Here is a 16,224-nt window from a genome sequence, read left to right as displayed (position 1 = left end):
CTCAGGATGCTGCTGGCTGCAGAGGAGTCCCATGCTGGAGGAGTTTGTGAAAGAAGCTGCAGCCCTTGGGAAAGACTCACACCAGAGAGGTTCATTAGGGACTGTATCCCGTGGGACGGACCCAGCATTAGAGCAGAGGGAGAATGTGAGGTCATTCTCCTCTGAGGAGAAAGAAGTATCAGAGACCATCTCTGAGAGACTGACCACATTCCCCATTCCCTGCTCCCCTGTGCTGTTGAGAGGGGAAGAGGTAGAGATATGGGGAGCAGGGAGCTGAGCCTGGGAAGAAATGAGGGGTGGGGGAAGGAGATCTTAAAGTGCTGGTTGAATTTTTCTCATCATCCTGCTGTTTTTGCTTTTTTTGTCTTTTCTGTCTCTAGTTGGTAGTAGATTCAACTCTTCTCATTTCCTTTCCTAAGATGAGTACTGGAGTCTGTTTTGCAGTAAGCCCTCCCTGCCCTTGTCTCAATCCACAAGGCCCTTGGTGATCTTTTTTTTTCCTCCCATCTTGCTGGAGCCTCTGTCATCCTAAGGAAGGTGGAGGTGTGTGGAAGGGGGTGAGCAAGAGGCTGTGTGGTGCTTCATTGCCAGCTGGGTCCAAGCCACAACACCTATGGATGTTCCTTTGAGCAAAGCAAGGTACAGAGCAAAGGAACAAAGCGTAAGAAGAGTGAAGACCAATGTATCGTTCACTACCAGCATCACAGAGACAATCTGGTTGAGGCTGGTTGAGACCGTGTGACTGCTGCTCAGTGAGGTAAAGCTCAGCCAAACAAGACAGATAAGGTGAGTTACAGGGTTTGCAGCTACAGAGTCATTCACTACAGCTGGAGGTACATGTACACACCTGCAACTGTTCAGTCATTCTGTAACTTACTATGCACAAGTAACATTTTCTGCTTTCTCCAGTAGAGTTTTTCAAATGTTCCTGGTCTGGCCTGATATATGTTCCTCACACTTTCATAAGCTCCCAACTATCACAATAAGGTTTTCACGGGCAAAAAGTCCTGTGAAGGTTCCAGCCAACAGCAAACCCTGAATTCCAGTTCAGGCATTCTCTGCTTGCTATGCAAGCCTTTGTGTAAAACCTTTTACCTTTGTGTAAAACTTTACTGCAGATAAGGACCAAGACACAGAATTTAAGGTGCTTGTAGTGGTTTTGTCTGGGTCAGGTTTTGGTAGTGGGGAGTTACAGAGGTGGCTTCTTTAAACAAGTATCTACCAGAGGCTTCCCCTGTAGCTGATAGGGCCAGTGCCAGTGAATTCTAAGATGGACCCGCAGCAAACCTAGGTCTGGCCAGTTAGTGACTGAGGTAACACCTCTGAGAATAACATATTTGAGAAGGGGAAGAAGTTACTGTGCAGTTGCTAAACTGAAGCAGCAATAGGGAGTGAGAATGTGAAAACATCTCTGTAGACATCAAGGTCAGTGGAGGAGGGGGAGGAGGGTGCTTAGGCACTGAAAGAAAGACTCCCCTGTGCCCTGTGGTGCAGCCCATGGTGAGGCAGCTGTGCCCCTGCAGTCCATGGAGGCCACTGGGGAGCAGAGACCCACTCACAGCCCATGGAGGAGCCCATGCCGGAGCGGGTGGATGCCTGAAGGAGGCTGTGACTCCATGGGAAGCTCACCCTGGAGTAAGTTCCTGGTAGGACCTGGAAGTCTGTGGGGAGAGAGGAGTCCAGGCCAGAGCAGGTTTGCTGTCAGGACTTGTGATCCTGTGAGGGACGCAGGCTGGAGCAGTCGATACCTGAAGGACTGTTCTCCCAGTGGATGACCCACGTTGAGGCAGAGTGTGAGGAGCTGCCCCCGTGGGAGGCCCCATGCTGGAGCAGTTCATGAGGAACTGTAGCCCAAGAGAAGGACCCATGCTTGAGAAGTTGTGAGGGACTGTCTCCCACAGTGTAGAAGTGGGAAGTGTGAGGAGGCCTCCCCCTGAGAAGAAGCAGCAGCAAAGTCCATCTGTAATGAACTGACTGCAACCCCCATTCCCTGTGCCAGTGGGAGGGAAGGAAAGAGATTCCTGGGAAGACGGAGGGGTGGGGGGAGGTGTTTTAAGATTCAGTTTTAGGTCTCATTTTCTTTGCTCTGTTCTAATTGTTCATTAATAAATCAAACCATATCTCCCCAAGCTGAGTCTGTTTTGCCTGTGATGCTAGTTGCTGAGAGATCTCTCTGTCCTTATCTCAATCACAAGCCCTTTGTTATATTTTTCTCTCCCCTGTCTAGTTTAGGTGAAGGAGTGATAGAACAATGTGGTGGGCACCTGGCGCCCAGCCAGGGCTAAACCACCACCGTGCTTCATTACCTGAATGATCTAGAAAACATATCTAAAGCTTCACAATGAAGACTATATCTGTGCTCCTGCCCACATTCATAATACACTTCTACTTTAGTGTGAAAAACAAGCTTCCTTAGAAGCCACAAGCAAAGACTGAGAATTAACTTCTCATCAACTTAAAAAACACTAAATAAATTTGGACCTAAACACAAAACATGTTTCTTTGACCTTGCCTTCTCTAAATACATAGCAATACTGCATTATTAAAAAAGCAACAAAACTAAACATACAGTTACATGAAAACTCTTTTAAAGCAAAACTTCACCACACTTTTCTCCATCTGAGAGGCAAACGAGATCAAAAAAAGGCATGGTCAATGTTGGCCAGCTTGCAAAGCATGTGATTAGAATAAGCTGAAATGCAGCTCTACAGAATAGAAGAGATGGCAAGTCTTTACTCCTCTGCTTGGCCCAGATGATATTATTTAAATGATCACTTAAGGTGAGTGAAGACTTGGGGAAAAACTTGCTGATTTGCCAGTTTACTTTAGCATGTCCTCAGGTCCCTACTAGAAAAAAACCTCAAACATCTCATTCGGGCAAATCCAGCATGCTGAGCAGAACCTGAAAACTTCCTGTCACCAAAATAACCTGCTCTGCTAGGATGGGACCTGCCAGATAAAGTGTAATATAATCAGCCTATCAAAAATTGACCTTGTGACCCTAAGCAAATTATTTGGCCTCTTTGTTTCATTTCCCTGCTGTGAAAAAACTGTTACTTACCTCTTACTTCCTGCTCAGCTTATGAAGATCAGTAATTTAATGTCTGATAGCTTTAAATGCCAGAAGACATGCCAGACTTCCCATGTTCAAAAAGGGAAGTGCCAAATGCTTACAGCTCTGGGTTGGGTTTTTTCCACATGAAATAACAAGCTAGCTGGATGTGCTTCTGGACACATATTATGGAAGCATATCTATTTCCTGTGTGCGTCGTGGACTATGTCATTCAATAGTGTAAGGAGGAAACAGAGGCTCTGGCATCTTACCTGCAGTTTCAATGCAAGGGTAGGAAGGAGGAGGTTTCTGCCATTTCCCATTTGTATCTTTCATGTGGGATCTGTCTGAAGCAAATGTCTTCAAGTACAAATCTGCTGGAATCATTCTGATTTTCCTAAACAATAATGACAAATTGTATCAGAAGATGCATGTATACAGCACTGCACTAGTCACTTTGAACAAGAGCCCTTCCTCCCATCAAGCAGCCCTAATTTCATTGAATATATACATCAGCAAGATCGTGCCAAGTAGTTAACTAGTTAACAAGAAACCAGAGTAAGGAAAAAAAAAAGGTTTGTTATGACTAAGGTAAAGAGCTTTAGAAAAATAACACAGTGCATTCATTTTACTGGAGAATAGCAAAAAAATAACCGTCACTATGCATCCACAAAGGGAACTTCAACTTTGATTTCCCAAAATAATGTTCGTGGTCTTTGTCTTTCATGTTGTCACCTGTGAAATTCTGGATGAAGGCTGTCATCCAATCTGAAGGCTTCTGCACTGTACACATCAAAAGGACAGGGAAATGGCAGCACTGTATCAAGATCATAAATGAAGTTCTGCTCCCCACCGGAAACGTGAAGTAGAATAACATGATAGTCCTGGAAAGAAGAGGAATTGCCATCAGCTGTTAGTGAGAAACTGGCAAAGGGAGTGAAAAAAAAAAGCTTTCTAAAAGCAGAAGCTACAGAATCACAGCATCTTAAGGGCTAGAAGGGACCTCAAAAGGTCATCTAGCCCAACCTCCCTGCCAGAGCAGGACCACCTAGAGTAGGTTACACAGGAACTCATCCAGGTGGGTTTTGAATGTCCCCAGAGAAGGAGACTCAACAACCCATCTGGGCAGCCTGTTCCAGTGCTCCCTCACCCTCACAGTGAAAAAGTTTTTGTGTGTTTCTTTGGAACCTGTTATGTTCCAGCTTGTACCCATTGCCCCTTGTCCTACCATTGGCCATCACTGAGAAGAGCCTGGCTCCATCCTCCTGACACCCACCCTTTATGTCTTTGTAAACATTAACGAGGTCACCCCTCAGTCTCCTCCAAGCTTACATCCTTGAAGTATTAAGCAGGTAACACTTTGGGCACCAGGAGAGAGATTTCCTAATGTCCATCATAACTTTCAAGAAACCTTGGTACTCTCCCCAGTCCCTTGCAGCCTCTTTTGATTTAAGCTTGGACAGCTAAAGTGTTCAATACTCTAAGAAAATAGCAAATCTTTCATGTACCATACCGAAATGCAAAAGTTGAGGGGGATAAGCATTTTTGGCTTAGATTCAGTCCTAAATAAGTTATCCTCATATATTCTTCTCAGCTTTTAACATTAAAATTATCTAGTGATCTCTTCTAATAAGGGATGTTGTACTTGTTGCAGTGACATGGTGTATGAATTTGAGTGCCAAGTGTCTAGCTGCCAAAAACACAGCATGCAACTAAAAAGCAGCAGACATCTCAAATCAAAAGGACCACAGGAGTAGCTCTTGAAGCTCTTGAAGTCCAGAGAAAGTGGAGTTACTTCTGTTAGGTGTCAGGTATGTACACTGCTGTTTTCCAAAGTTAAACTGAAGGCAGCTGTTCCACATTGATCCAATACTGATGTTAAACAAATGTTAATTCCATTTTATCAATATTAAACATTCAATATTAAAGAAATCCACAAAGGGAGTGCAGTTAAAAACATCTTGGGCAAGTTATTTTGCCAGACCAATATACATATACAACTGTATGCAACAATACTAAGAAGAATCTGTTGCAGAGTGTAAGAAAAATTAACTACAAGATTTACATATCCTACCACCCACTGAAACAAAACACCTTTCAATCCACAAATTTTTGAGAAATCTACATTCTGCAGTGCCCTCTCGTCATTTTCCTGTCCCTTTTTAGGTCATCTCATTGAGTCTCATTCTTCGGAGACATTCAAAACCCACTTGAACAAGTTCCTGTGTCACCTACTCTAGGTGGTCCTGCTCTGGCAGGGGACTTGGGCTGGATGATCTTTCAAGGTCCCTTCCAGCCTTTAAGATTCTGTGATACTTGGCTACCTTTAAACCTTTTTTGTACTTCAAATATACTGGCATTTTGGGATAGAATGAATGAATCAGAAATCACAGAACTTCATAAGTCTGCAGATTATTTTGCAGAATTTCAGAAACAGAAATTGCCACAAGAAAGAGAGGTTTTTCCATGGCAGCTAACTGAAGGAACTCTGTAATGATACATATTTGAAAGGAATGCTGTAGTGGCAATTACTGAATTACGTTATTTAATCAAGTGACACTCAAAAGCCGCCATTCCTGGGTCAGCTTAATTGCTGACACCAGAATACATATATTGCTTATGTTTTTCTATCCTTTTTCAGGCCTACATGGATATTTTCATCCATCTGCTTCTTACAAGTACAGATATCTACATAAAATTCTAGAAAGCTGCTTGCCTCAACAATATCCAGAGAACAATTTTGACAAACCCATTCGGTACTCTTACTGGTGTTAAGGTTTTTCACCTGGAGATTTTACTGACTGTCTTGCTATTAATTTACTATTCATTTTTAAAAGGAGCAACAGCTTTAGGCTCTTTATAAATCTGTTGTAAAAGAATAATAAATATTATTACAAAATTGTAAAATGTCTGAGGCTGGAAGTGACCTTTGGAGGTCATTTGGTCCAACCTCTTGCACAAGCAGAAGCATCTAGAGCCAACTAAGTGGGACTTTGTCCCAACAGCTTCTGAGTATCTCCAAGCACATTGACTCCACAACCTCTCTGCGTAATCTTCATTACACTCACAGTAAAATGGTGTTTCTTCACATTCAGGTGGAACACAAACATAACAGTTTGTTACTGTGAGGATGGCTGACGCCATTCATGTCTGATTCTGCAGCAATCAACTACAGATGCAGATATGCAAAGTTTCTGAGAACAGAATCCCTTACCCAGACAACAGGCTCATCTCCATGTCCTGATTTCTGCTTCCAGAGTGGAATCTGAAAGTTACAAATGAGTTAAATCTGAAGTGATTAATACTTTTCAGACTAATTTGGGGTTAATTAGTTCTTTGCTAACTTCTCTGCTTCATCAAATCACATCTACGCTAGTAAGAGAATTGTCTCAAATTTATGTATTTCAGGAGCACCAAGTCGGAGACGCTATTCTGGACCACACAATATTATCATTCTGCTAAACTGATAGCTTATAGGTGAGAATTACCCCCACACATCACAGGGACACCATGCCTCTTCCCACCGGAGCGCATCAGATAACTGAAAGATCTCACGTGGTATGGTTTGCATGCCTGTGAGCCAAAGCGAGCTACAACAGTTTTGGATCATGTCTCTTTCACGGGTTGGGCTGTTGCCTAAAGGCCTGGAAGCAGGTCTCATCTGTGGCAGGCAGCAATCTAAAGGCCTCAATCTCTCCTTAGCTACATTCAGATCACATCTCATTGACTCACCATCCTCCTATCATTGGAGATGAAAACCGCATAAAACTCTTCTAAAGGGTATCGATCCTGACTCCTGATGTAGTCACAAAGTTTCCAAACATTTTCTTCACTGTAAAACACAAGTATCGATTACTCTTTTCTTCTAGCGAACAGACGCGAGAGGCGACGCTCGCTGGGAGGTAACCGGGCAGAGATTGTCCGGGCCACGCACCTCGTTGGGACACGCCTGGCAGCCTCGGCGCTGGCTGGCACAACGCGCCGCTAACGCTCACGGCTCCCGCCGCCCCAGCGCCTCACGGAGGAGATGGAGGAGCCCCCGCCTCACAGCTCCTGTCCCCCCGCACTCGCCCCGGCGGCCCTTACCAGTAGCAGCTGGTGTAGGCGCAGGCGGGGCGGGGGGGCACCGCAGCCTCGTAGGCGGCCGCGGGCCGCGCCATGGCCGCGCTCGGCGGAGCGAGGGCGGCGCAGGAAGCGCTGAGCGCGGCGGGAGCCACCGCTTACGCCTTCCCCGAGGAAACACGGCCACGCGGCGGAGCCGCCATGCCGGCTCGCCTCAGGCGCTTCCCAGGCAGGGCCGGGAAGGAGCGGCGGGCCGGAGGAGCGGGAAGCGCGGCCCGGCTCGCTCAGGGGTCCCTGGGGCGGGCCGCGGAGGGGCGCGCGGCGGCGCCGGCCCCTTTAAGCGGAGGCCCCGCCCCCTGCCGGCGGGAAGCGGCGGAGGGGCGGGCGCAGCGCGCGCCGCGCAGCCAATCGCGCTCCGGCAAAACAACCTGCTCCAACTTTTACGCGCCAAAAATATTGAACGGGCAAACCACGGCGTGTGTTCATCCGCCGTCCGGGCCGGGACTAGCCGCCCCGGGGAAAAGAGGCCGCGGGGGAAGGGGGCGGAGCGCGCGCCCTCTGCCTCCGCCAGGCCGGGCTGCGGCGCCGCGGCCGCTGGGTCAGGCGGAGGGATCCGCGAAGGGCCGGCGGCAGAGCGGCTCGCGGCGGAGGCAGCGGCGGCCGTAACGGCGCCGGGGCGTCCCTCAGGCCCCGCGCGTCCCTCAGGCCCCGCACCGCCATGGTCGTACTGCGGAGCAGCGTCGTCCGCTCGCCAGGCCTCACAGCTCGCAACAGCCGCCGCCGACCGCCGTTTGACATCATGGACTCCAGTTCCGAGTTCATCTCGTTAGAACCCTCGTCGTCCGGCAGCAGCCGCGTGTGGACCCGCTCCGGGGCCGCTTCGTCCGGTGCCGGGGCCGTGGGATCCAGGAGGACCAGGAGAACTTCCGAAGCCGTGAGTACCGGGCAGGGGGGAAGCCGTGGCCTCGCGGGGAGCCTGGCCTCGGGCTTGCGGGCCCGGGAAGTCACTCGATGGCTCCGCGGCGGCGCAGCCGCTACCCTGTAGGAGGTTTTGCGAGCCGATGGAAGGAGCTGCAGAAGCCGCGTCTCCGCGCAAAAGCACTGGATGGCCCTGTCACGTGGAAGGAAAAAAAAAAACCAGGAAAATAAAATAAGTGTTTGGGACGAGCGCCTGCAGCTGTGGTGGGTTGCGTTGCCGCACGTGGAGATACAGTTGGGGCCCTCCCTCCCTCCGCCGCCTGCTCACCCTGCAACTAATGGGGCGGCTCAGCGCAACGCCGGTCAAGGGGACAGGTGACAGGCTACTGGAACACAGGCCCTGCGCTGCCGCCGGCCCTCTGAGCAGAAACTTTCCATATCGCCTTATGGTTTGGTGTGTTACCAGTGTTTCCTCTTCCCCGTTGGTTTTGATTGAAATTGTTGCCTAAAAAGTTATCTTAAAAAGATGATAGAGACCACCTTGCTTCAATTGTGGTATCATTAATGGAGAGAGCACTCGCTGTTGTGATGACAAAAATACACTAAAACCAGCCCTTGATGCAAAGTAGACATGACCTGACTGGCCTCAGATACCTGAGAAATACCCCCTAGTCAAGTGTATATAGGTGCTGCTTTAGATGCTTTAGAAACAAAGCTCTGCTTAGAAATCAGGGATAATTATAAAAAAAAGCTATTTCACTGTTCAGGTGAGGAAGCCCTGTCACAGGCTGCCCAGAGGGGTTGTGGAGTCTCCTTCCTTGGAGGTCTTCAAGACCTGCCTGGACATGTTCCTATGCAACCTGATCTAGGTTAACCTGCTTCTGCAGGAGGGTTGGACTAGATGGTCTCTAAAGGTCCCTACCAGCCCTACCATTCTGTGATGATTGCAGCACTTATGCATGTAACCTGAATTGCTGAAAATTTTACTTTTTAAAATTTTTGCCTACCCTAGTAGAAAGAGATGACTTAAACGATTCTAAAGGGTGTTAAGCAAGTCCAAGTCTGTGTTGCTACTCTATTAACTGAACCATTTCATTTTGAGAAGTTTGTTGTTTTGAAGGTAGCCTTCAAAAACTAAACCTCTGCCTTTTCAAAGTCATGCAGGGTGTCCTACAGTTCCATGACAAATAAGGACAGAGCAGATCCAATTCAGAAGTGGTCTGCTCTTAGGGGAGCCCTGCCTTGGAGTGATACTTGTAGGGGACTCTGCAGAGCAGAACTCTTTCAGGATTTTCAACTGTATGGATTAAATTTTTTTGTCATTCATTTTAAGACTGCTGAAATAAGAAGAAAGTAGTCCTTTGGGTGATGTTTGTTGATGTCCTTTTTCTTTGCAAATACTAATGGAATCAGCTTAATGGACACTACTTTGCTTTTGCAGTCTGCACTAGAAATGGTTGTCAGAGGCTACAGTGAATTCAGCTGCTTGTTGCACACGGGGGGGGAGACTGTGTAAAGTTTGGCAGATAAAGCAGCTGGTATGTTTTCTCAGTGTGGAGACGCTAAATGTGAACTTTTCACTGAAACGAAAGGAGAATCATCATTATGAAACTAGTGGTGAGGTTGTTCTTTGTTTCAGTTGATTTTTTTTTTTCTCCTTTTTGCAGACTTTTCCTGCACTTTGAGGCATGGAGTCATTCTTACCTCACTTGTCAGGTGGCTTAGCTTTGCTGGAGTTTTTTAATGCCAGAGACAGGGCAGAAGTGCCTGAGATGACAGATGACCATGGTAGTGCTAGCTGCTTCTGGATATTCAAGTCTTAATTCGTCTTTCCAATCTTGTTGATGTGCAAGGGCTTGGTGGGGGCAGCTTTTGCAGGATTTTTCTGATATCAGCCCGCAATATATCTCTAATTATGTAGTTCATTTCATCCATAGAGAGTAAGAAGCATATTGCAGAAGGTTTAAGGTAAACTGACATCTGATGTGTTTATCCTCTCCCAAGTTTCCCATCATGACAGATCTGAAGTGGTTCCCCTCCCTTTGGTTTGGAAGCTGTGTATATGCAGGTCTGCAATCCTGGTGTAATTCCCCAGGCTGAACAAGACTTTTGTCTTGTGACCAATATTTGAGGGCAGTGTGCTCCAAAGATCTAGTTAAGCCTGGGAAGAGTGGAGACCGGCACTTGTCCAAGCTGAGCCTTCATGACTTGTTTATGTAGAGACAAGTCTTGTCTCAGTGTCAGAGCTCACAGCCTTGTTGCCTAAGCACGTTATCTGTTCTGATAGTTCTTCAGTGTAGAGTTAAACACAGTTTTTGTGAACAGACTTTTTACAATTACTACTCCCTTCCTATAGCATGAGAAAAGTAGCAAAATACTAAGTGCTTTCAAAACTTCAAGTAGTTTACAGATTTTTTTCATCCAGTTGCTTTATCTTTCCAATTTAGCAATTTACTTCTACTGAATTTCCCTCGAGTGTGTTTTTGCAGCCTTTTAACTGAATGGTTCTTGCTGTCTGCCATCTCACTGAACTGGAATGCCTTCCTATGGATGAAGGAGGGTCAGAGTTAGCAGTATACTTTGTTACTGCTTTGCCGGTGTCCTACTTTGAGCCAAGGTTACTGCAAAAAACACACTTCAGAGGATAACAAATATCACAAGTATCCCATTGTTAACCTTGGATTAAAATACATATGAAAAAGGTGTGAAGTGTACAGAGACAATGCGGAAGTATACATCAAAATATTTCCCAGGTCACTATACTGGTTTGAGGTTTTTTCTAACATCTGTGCTGACATTCTCAAAGTATTTCTTCATTCTGTCTTGGATTCGGCCCAGAGATTTGTGAAGCCTATTATTGCTGTCATCTTTTAACTGATACGGCAAACCTTTGATTTCTGCCAAGGAATATTTACTTCTAGATCAATGAAGTAGAAATATCCAAAGTAGCAGTTATAACTTGTGTATCTTGGAGTTTAAGCAAGGTAAATCTTCCAGACTTGTTCCCAACTTTAGGGTGTATTTTTGCAAGTGGTTGTGTGTTTATGTTTTTATCAAGAAGAGTATGTCCAGCAGGTCGAGGGAGGTTGTACTTGCCCCTGTAACTCTGCCCTAGTGGGACCTCATCTGGAGTTCTGTGTCTAGTTCAGGGTTCCTCAGCTCAAGAGGGACAGAGAACTGCTGGAGAGAGTCCAGGGCCACCAAGATGACAGGGGACTGGAGCGTCTTCGTTATGAGGAACGGCTGTGGGTTCTGGGGCTGTTTAGTCTGGAGAAGAGGAGACAGGGGGGATCTCATTAATATTTACAAATATCTAAATGGTGGATGTGAGGAGGTTGGGGCATCCCTTTTTTTCTGTAGTATCTAGTGACAGGACAAGGGGTAATGGGATGAAGCTGAAACACAAAAAGTTCCATTTAAACATAAGGAAAAACTATTTCACTGTTCAGGTGAGGGAGCCCTGGCACAGCCTGCCCAGGGAGGGTGTGGAGTCTCCTTCTCTGAAGGTCTTCAAAACCTTCCTGGACATGTTCTTGTGTGACCTGATGTAAGGGGATGTGGCTGAGCAGGGGGGTTGGACTAGATGATCTCTAAAGATCTTTTCCAACCCATTCAGTGATTTAGAAGTAAAGCTTCTTACTCTAAAAGTTGTCCATATTTGAAAGTGCTATGTGTTTGAAGTAGCTGAATCTGGTAGCTCTATGAACAGTACAAATAGCCCAATCCTTCTTCCCTCTCTGGCTGATCAGGATGAAAACCTGTTTGTGGGAAAATACACAGAAACACACAGAGAATGTATTATGCATGCATATACAGAATATGGGTATGTAATATCCCTATACTGTGTGGTCATGGGCACCAGTTTGTCTGAATCTGCTCCCAGTTGCCTGTATCTCCCAAGGGGTTGGCAGCTGTCTGTATAAGCCCCACAGGTGCAGAGCTCTGCTGCAGTTGCTGGTATTTAGACCCTGGTTGGCCTGTTCTCTGTGTTACTTCATGCACTGACACAAGTGGGTCTCTAGTCCAGATTTATAGCCTCTCCAGTAGCTGCCCCCAAGCCTAGTGCTTGGCTTGACTCTGTGCTCTCTCCCATATCTGTCTCAGGCTTATGGCCTTTCCAGTACTGGCTCCCAAAATTGAAGCTGCTTGCCAGCTACACTGGTTTGGTATCTGTTGGTGATGACACAGGCCATGAAGACTTGTGGCCCCATCTCCTGGCACTGGCACACAGACAGAAATGCCATTAAATAAATAAGAAGCCAGGACCAAGTGTGCTGGTTGGTGTCCCATTGTGAGTCCACTTCTAAGCAGACCTCTCACCCTGGAGCCAGGTATTGGGCTGCTTCCCCACTGCCTTTTTTTTAATGCAGATTAGCCTATAATCACATAATCTAACACGATAGGTAGTTCCCAGTCATGCTTATAGATTTTTGTAGGATGTTTGTTTTAGGTGGAGTTCTTTTTCATGAAACACTAAGTTGACAGGAAAGACTTTACTGCAATATTTTTGTCAAAGGATGTTAACATCAATTTGTCCACAAGTAAAGCAAGGCAAAGGGGAGATTTAGCTTTGAAAGCTTTTTTCTTTTCCCCTGAGAGCTACTTTTTGGTAAAAAGTGATTCAAGGCTCACCAGCCACTTGTAGAATTACAGAGTAAACGTGCCTAAATAAAGCAGAATTTGTTCAGATAAATATGTTCTTATTCTCTTCTTTTCTTAGGATTTTTCCCATGGGAAAATTGTCAGTTTCAATGGACACTGTTTGAGATCAACAAGAAAAAATGTGACCTCCTGTTCAGACTCCAGCTTAGACAGAAGCATGGAAATATTGAGTGAAAATGTCAATCAAAGACACTTTACAAGGTATCGTATTTCTAGGTGTTTGATCTCTGTTCAGTTTATAGAATGAAAAGGAAAAGTGAAAGTATGCACAATGAATCACCTTATGATAAATCTACAGATAAAAAGCTGCAGGGGAATACAATTCTGTTAATGTCAGAGCCAGTATCTGAGAACTAGAATCGCTCTTAGCAAAAGTCTTCTGCTTAGATAAAAACCATACATCTTTTCCCAATTCCTTTGAGATCTCCTCCAATTTGGTTAATGAGATATTATTTCCTCTATTGAGACTTCAAGCTTAGCAGGTTAGGAAATACCTGCCATTAAAGAACTGGGTGCATGTAGTACGTAGGACACTGAATCCTCTTTAGATTCTATGTACTTTCCTTCATATGACATGGAGCACCAGGTTGTAAACTTGGTGAAGTTTTCCAGTCTTGAGGGGGATAGGGAGCTGCTGGAGAGAGTTCAGCACAGGGCCACCAAGATGATGAAGGGTGTGGAGCATCTCCCTTATGATGAAAGGCTTGGGGAGCTGGGGCTCTTGAATTTGGAGGAAACTGAGGGGTGATCTCATTAATGTTTACAAATACATAAAGGGCGGGTGTCAGGAGGATGGAGCCAGGCTGTGCTCAGTGATGGCCAACAGTAGGACAGATGGCAATGGGTATAAACTGGAACGTGAGAGATTCCAAAGAAACATAAGGAAAAATTTCTTCCCTGTGAGGGTGAGGGAGCACTGGAAGGGGCTGCCTAGATGGGTTGTTGAGTCTCCTTCTCTGGGGACATTCAAAACCCACCTGGATGAGTTCCTGTGTGACCTACTTTAGATGGTCCTACTCTGGCAGGGTGCTTGGACTAGATGATCTTTCAAGGTCCCTTCCAGCCCTTGAGATTCTGTGATAATATTTCTACATAATAACTCTTTTCTGCTTTTCTCTGTTCTCTTTCTTATGTAGGGAGTTAGAAAAGCCAAAATCAGACCCAAAAAAAGAAGAATATCAAGAAGGTAAGTAGTGGTAAATTCTTAGGACTCCTTTTTAGCTTGGTTTCTGAGAAGGATTACTCTTGATCACTTAATCTGTATAAGTTGTCCTCCAAAAATTCCAAACTCATCAGCCAAAATCAGCTGTTTTAAGAAAAGAGGTAAGTGCAAATAGGAGGATGTGCTCCTCTCAGGCCTGGGGAGAATACAGTGTGAATTCCAGCCTACTCTTAGGCGTCAGAGAATCTGTTCTTTAGGTCAAGTACTTTGTGACATGAAATTTTTTTTGAGACAGCAGGACTCCAATTAATGGAAAATTGTCCTTGCGAATAGGAGGTAATATTGCAGTATTACATGTGAGTTTAAAAATAATTGAGTTGTGACCTGCACAAACCCGCTGATGTGAGGAAGGTGTCAGTGAAATGCAGCAATTTCCCTTGGAACCACATTGCTGTGCTGAGTATGTGAGCAGGCCTGGTCCCATGAGGCCACTTACTGGCAGGTGGGAAAATCCATGAGTGCCAGGCAGCATCCTGCCAGCCATGGGCTGAACAGAGGAAGGGGCCTGAAATGTACTTTGCGGGGAATAGTTCAAGTTCTGATTGTGCAGTGTAAAATTTACAGAGCTCAAAGTTAGTTTTGTAGTTGGTGATGATGAGATTATATCATAGCTGTGTCTATACCAACATGGTGATGTGTCTACTACTTTCTCATGGATTTCTCGTAACTGTTAATGGTAGCAAGTAACGAACCCTTGGCAAAAGGTTTTTTAAAGCAAACAAATGTTTGAGTTCTTTGGGAGTCTATCTTGAGGCATTTCTTATGTGCTTGAGCTTTTGTGTCACAATGTAAAAAATGAATATGCTGCATGCTCGAAGAGTGTACTAAAAACATGCATCTTAGCAATGTTTTAGATGAAACTGTTAGATACAATCTGACATGAATGGAGTAAAAACACCTCCAGAGAGGCATTGGTTGTTTTCACTTTTCCAGAAAGAAATAACCAGAATAAACTTGCCTCCTTCATGGAACAAAAGTTACACGTTTGGTTTCATCGGGTTGGATTTCCAGCCTATTTGCAGATGTTTTGACATTTCATTAGAGCAAGAGTGAAATTAAAGGAATCTGTCTCTAAGTCTTTTCTATCTGAATGCACTGTAGTCACCACACCACTGAGGACCAGAGCTGGTACAAAAGCGGCAGAACAAGCACATAAAGAAAATGGGGATTTGGAAGTCCGCCGAAGCTGCCGACTTCGACAGAGTTGTTATACCACCACCAACCAGTCTGTTTTGTTTGATAAACTTATCACAAAGTAAGTGGGTTTTTTTCATTATCTTGCAAAGCTACTAAAAGGAGCCTCATTGGCAAGCCTTTATGCAATGGCCTAACACTGGCTAGGGACTTTCTCGTTTTGACAACAGAAGAAGGTCTTCCTGTCTTAGAGCTAAATGTATTCAGTGGTTAGGTTGAGACTTCCCTGTATGCCTCTGTATAGGATACATCTTTATGAGAGCTGATAGGCTGAGTGCTGTCCTGTAGGGTCCCCCCAGTTACCCTGAATGTCTTTAGCAACCTTTGCTAACAATCTGTTGCCAGGGCGGGGCCTTCTCCTGGAGGAGTTACCTGAGGTCTCCTACTCTTCTGTTACCTGTGCCGTGGATAATACGTTGGTTTGTGTAGGAGCAAGTGCTATTAAAATATGCCATCATTTCTTTCTGTTATCTCACTGTGATCTTCAGAATTCTTTTTTTCCTACTAAACCAGATTTTTTTTTTTTTTACTGTGTTCAGCAAGAGGGGAAAAATAAACCTGAAAACAAGATCTGTTTGCAAACCCTCAAGCTCTGGATCTTCCATCTCTCCATAGTGAAGGAAACATTTGATCTAAGTTTTTAGGAGTGTTTAGAAACATGTCAGTGACTCTCGCTTTCTGCATACTACATTAAAATGTCATACTAGTGTTTTGTTTTAAATGGGGTTTTTTTGGTACTTACCTGTCTTTGTTCTTACGTGCCAACTTTTAGTACTGCAGAAGCAGTCTTGCAAAAAATGGATGACATGGAGAAGAGGCGTAGACGGCGGATGATGCAGAGCCTTGTGTTCCGCTGTGCTGAAGTAAATACTCATTTATTTTACTATTATTCTCTAAGTAATGTACCTCGCATAGGGAAGTTACTCAGTTGTACTTTTAATTTACCTGGAATAACAACTTCTAAAGCATAGCATAGTGCAAAGTAACATTTGGTTTTGCTTTCTAATTTAATGTCTTACTGTTACTGACATGCTATGGATGTGCTCTGAGGGGAGGAACAATCTTCCTCAGATGTGAGCTAGCAGTGATAATGCTGAAAATACATCTCCTACTA

General features: G+C 45.2%; 2 protein-coding genes across 5 annotated transcripts in view; one reads left to right on the top strand and one right to left on the bottom strand.

Moving 5' to 3' along the window:
- Window positions 1–7,437, bottom strand: part of NTAQ1 (N-terminal glutamine amidase 1) — a 30,671-nt gene extending 23,234 nt beyond the window's left edge. For 2 of the 4 annotated variants that reach the window (XM_061995940.1, XM_061995939.1), the window contains exons 1-5: window positions 7,139–7,437; window positions 6,785–6,884; window positions 6,267–6,317; window positions 3,788–3,936; window positions 3,325–3,449 (exon numbers count right to left, since the gene is read on the bottom strand). In XM_061995940.1, the coding sequence (XP_061851924.1) occupies window positions 3,325–3,449; window positions 3,788–3,936; window positions 6,267–6,317; window positions 6,785–6,884; window positions 7,139–7,212 (499 nt within the window). In that variant the 5' untranslated portion in view covers window positions 7,213–7,437. Of the gene's footprint in view, window positions 1–1,596; window positions 1,934–3,324; window positions 3,450–3,787; window positions 3,937–6,266; window positions 6,318–6,784; window positions 6,885–6,986 lie in introns of those variants that run through there. The other 2 variants (XM_061995938.1, XM_061995936.1) reach the window with 2 other exon arrangements.
- Window positions 7,438–7,706: 269 nt separating this feature from the next.
- The window catches only part of ATAD2 (ATPase family AAA domain containing 2), a 36,172-nt gene continuing 27,654 nt past the window's right edge, over window positions 7,707–16,224 (top strand). Inside the window, exons 1-5 of the mRNA XM_061995683.1 lie at window positions 7,707–8,048; window positions 12,753–12,895; window positions 13,831–13,880; window positions 15,018–15,171; window positions 15,883–15,973. Coding sequence (XP_061851667.1) covers window positions 7,833–8,048; window positions 12,753–12,895; window positions 13,831–13,880; window positions 15,018–15,171; window positions 15,883–15,973 — 654 coding nt within the window. The 5' untranslated portion in view covers window positions 7,707–7,832. The remainder of the gene's footprint in view (window positions 8,049–12,752; window positions 12,896–13,830; window positions 13,881–15,017; window positions 15,172–15,882; window positions 15,974–16,224) is intronic.

Source organism: Colius striatus, chromosome 4 (genome assembly GCF_028858725.1).
Source record: "Colius striatus isolate bColStr4 chromosome 4, bColStr4.1.hap1, whole genome shotgun sequence".
NCBI lineage: Eukaryota > Metazoa > Chordata > Aves > Coliiformes > Coliidae > Colius > Colius striatus.
Note: the sequence above shows the minus strand (reverse complement) of the source record. Positions and strands in the feature narration are given on the sequence as shown.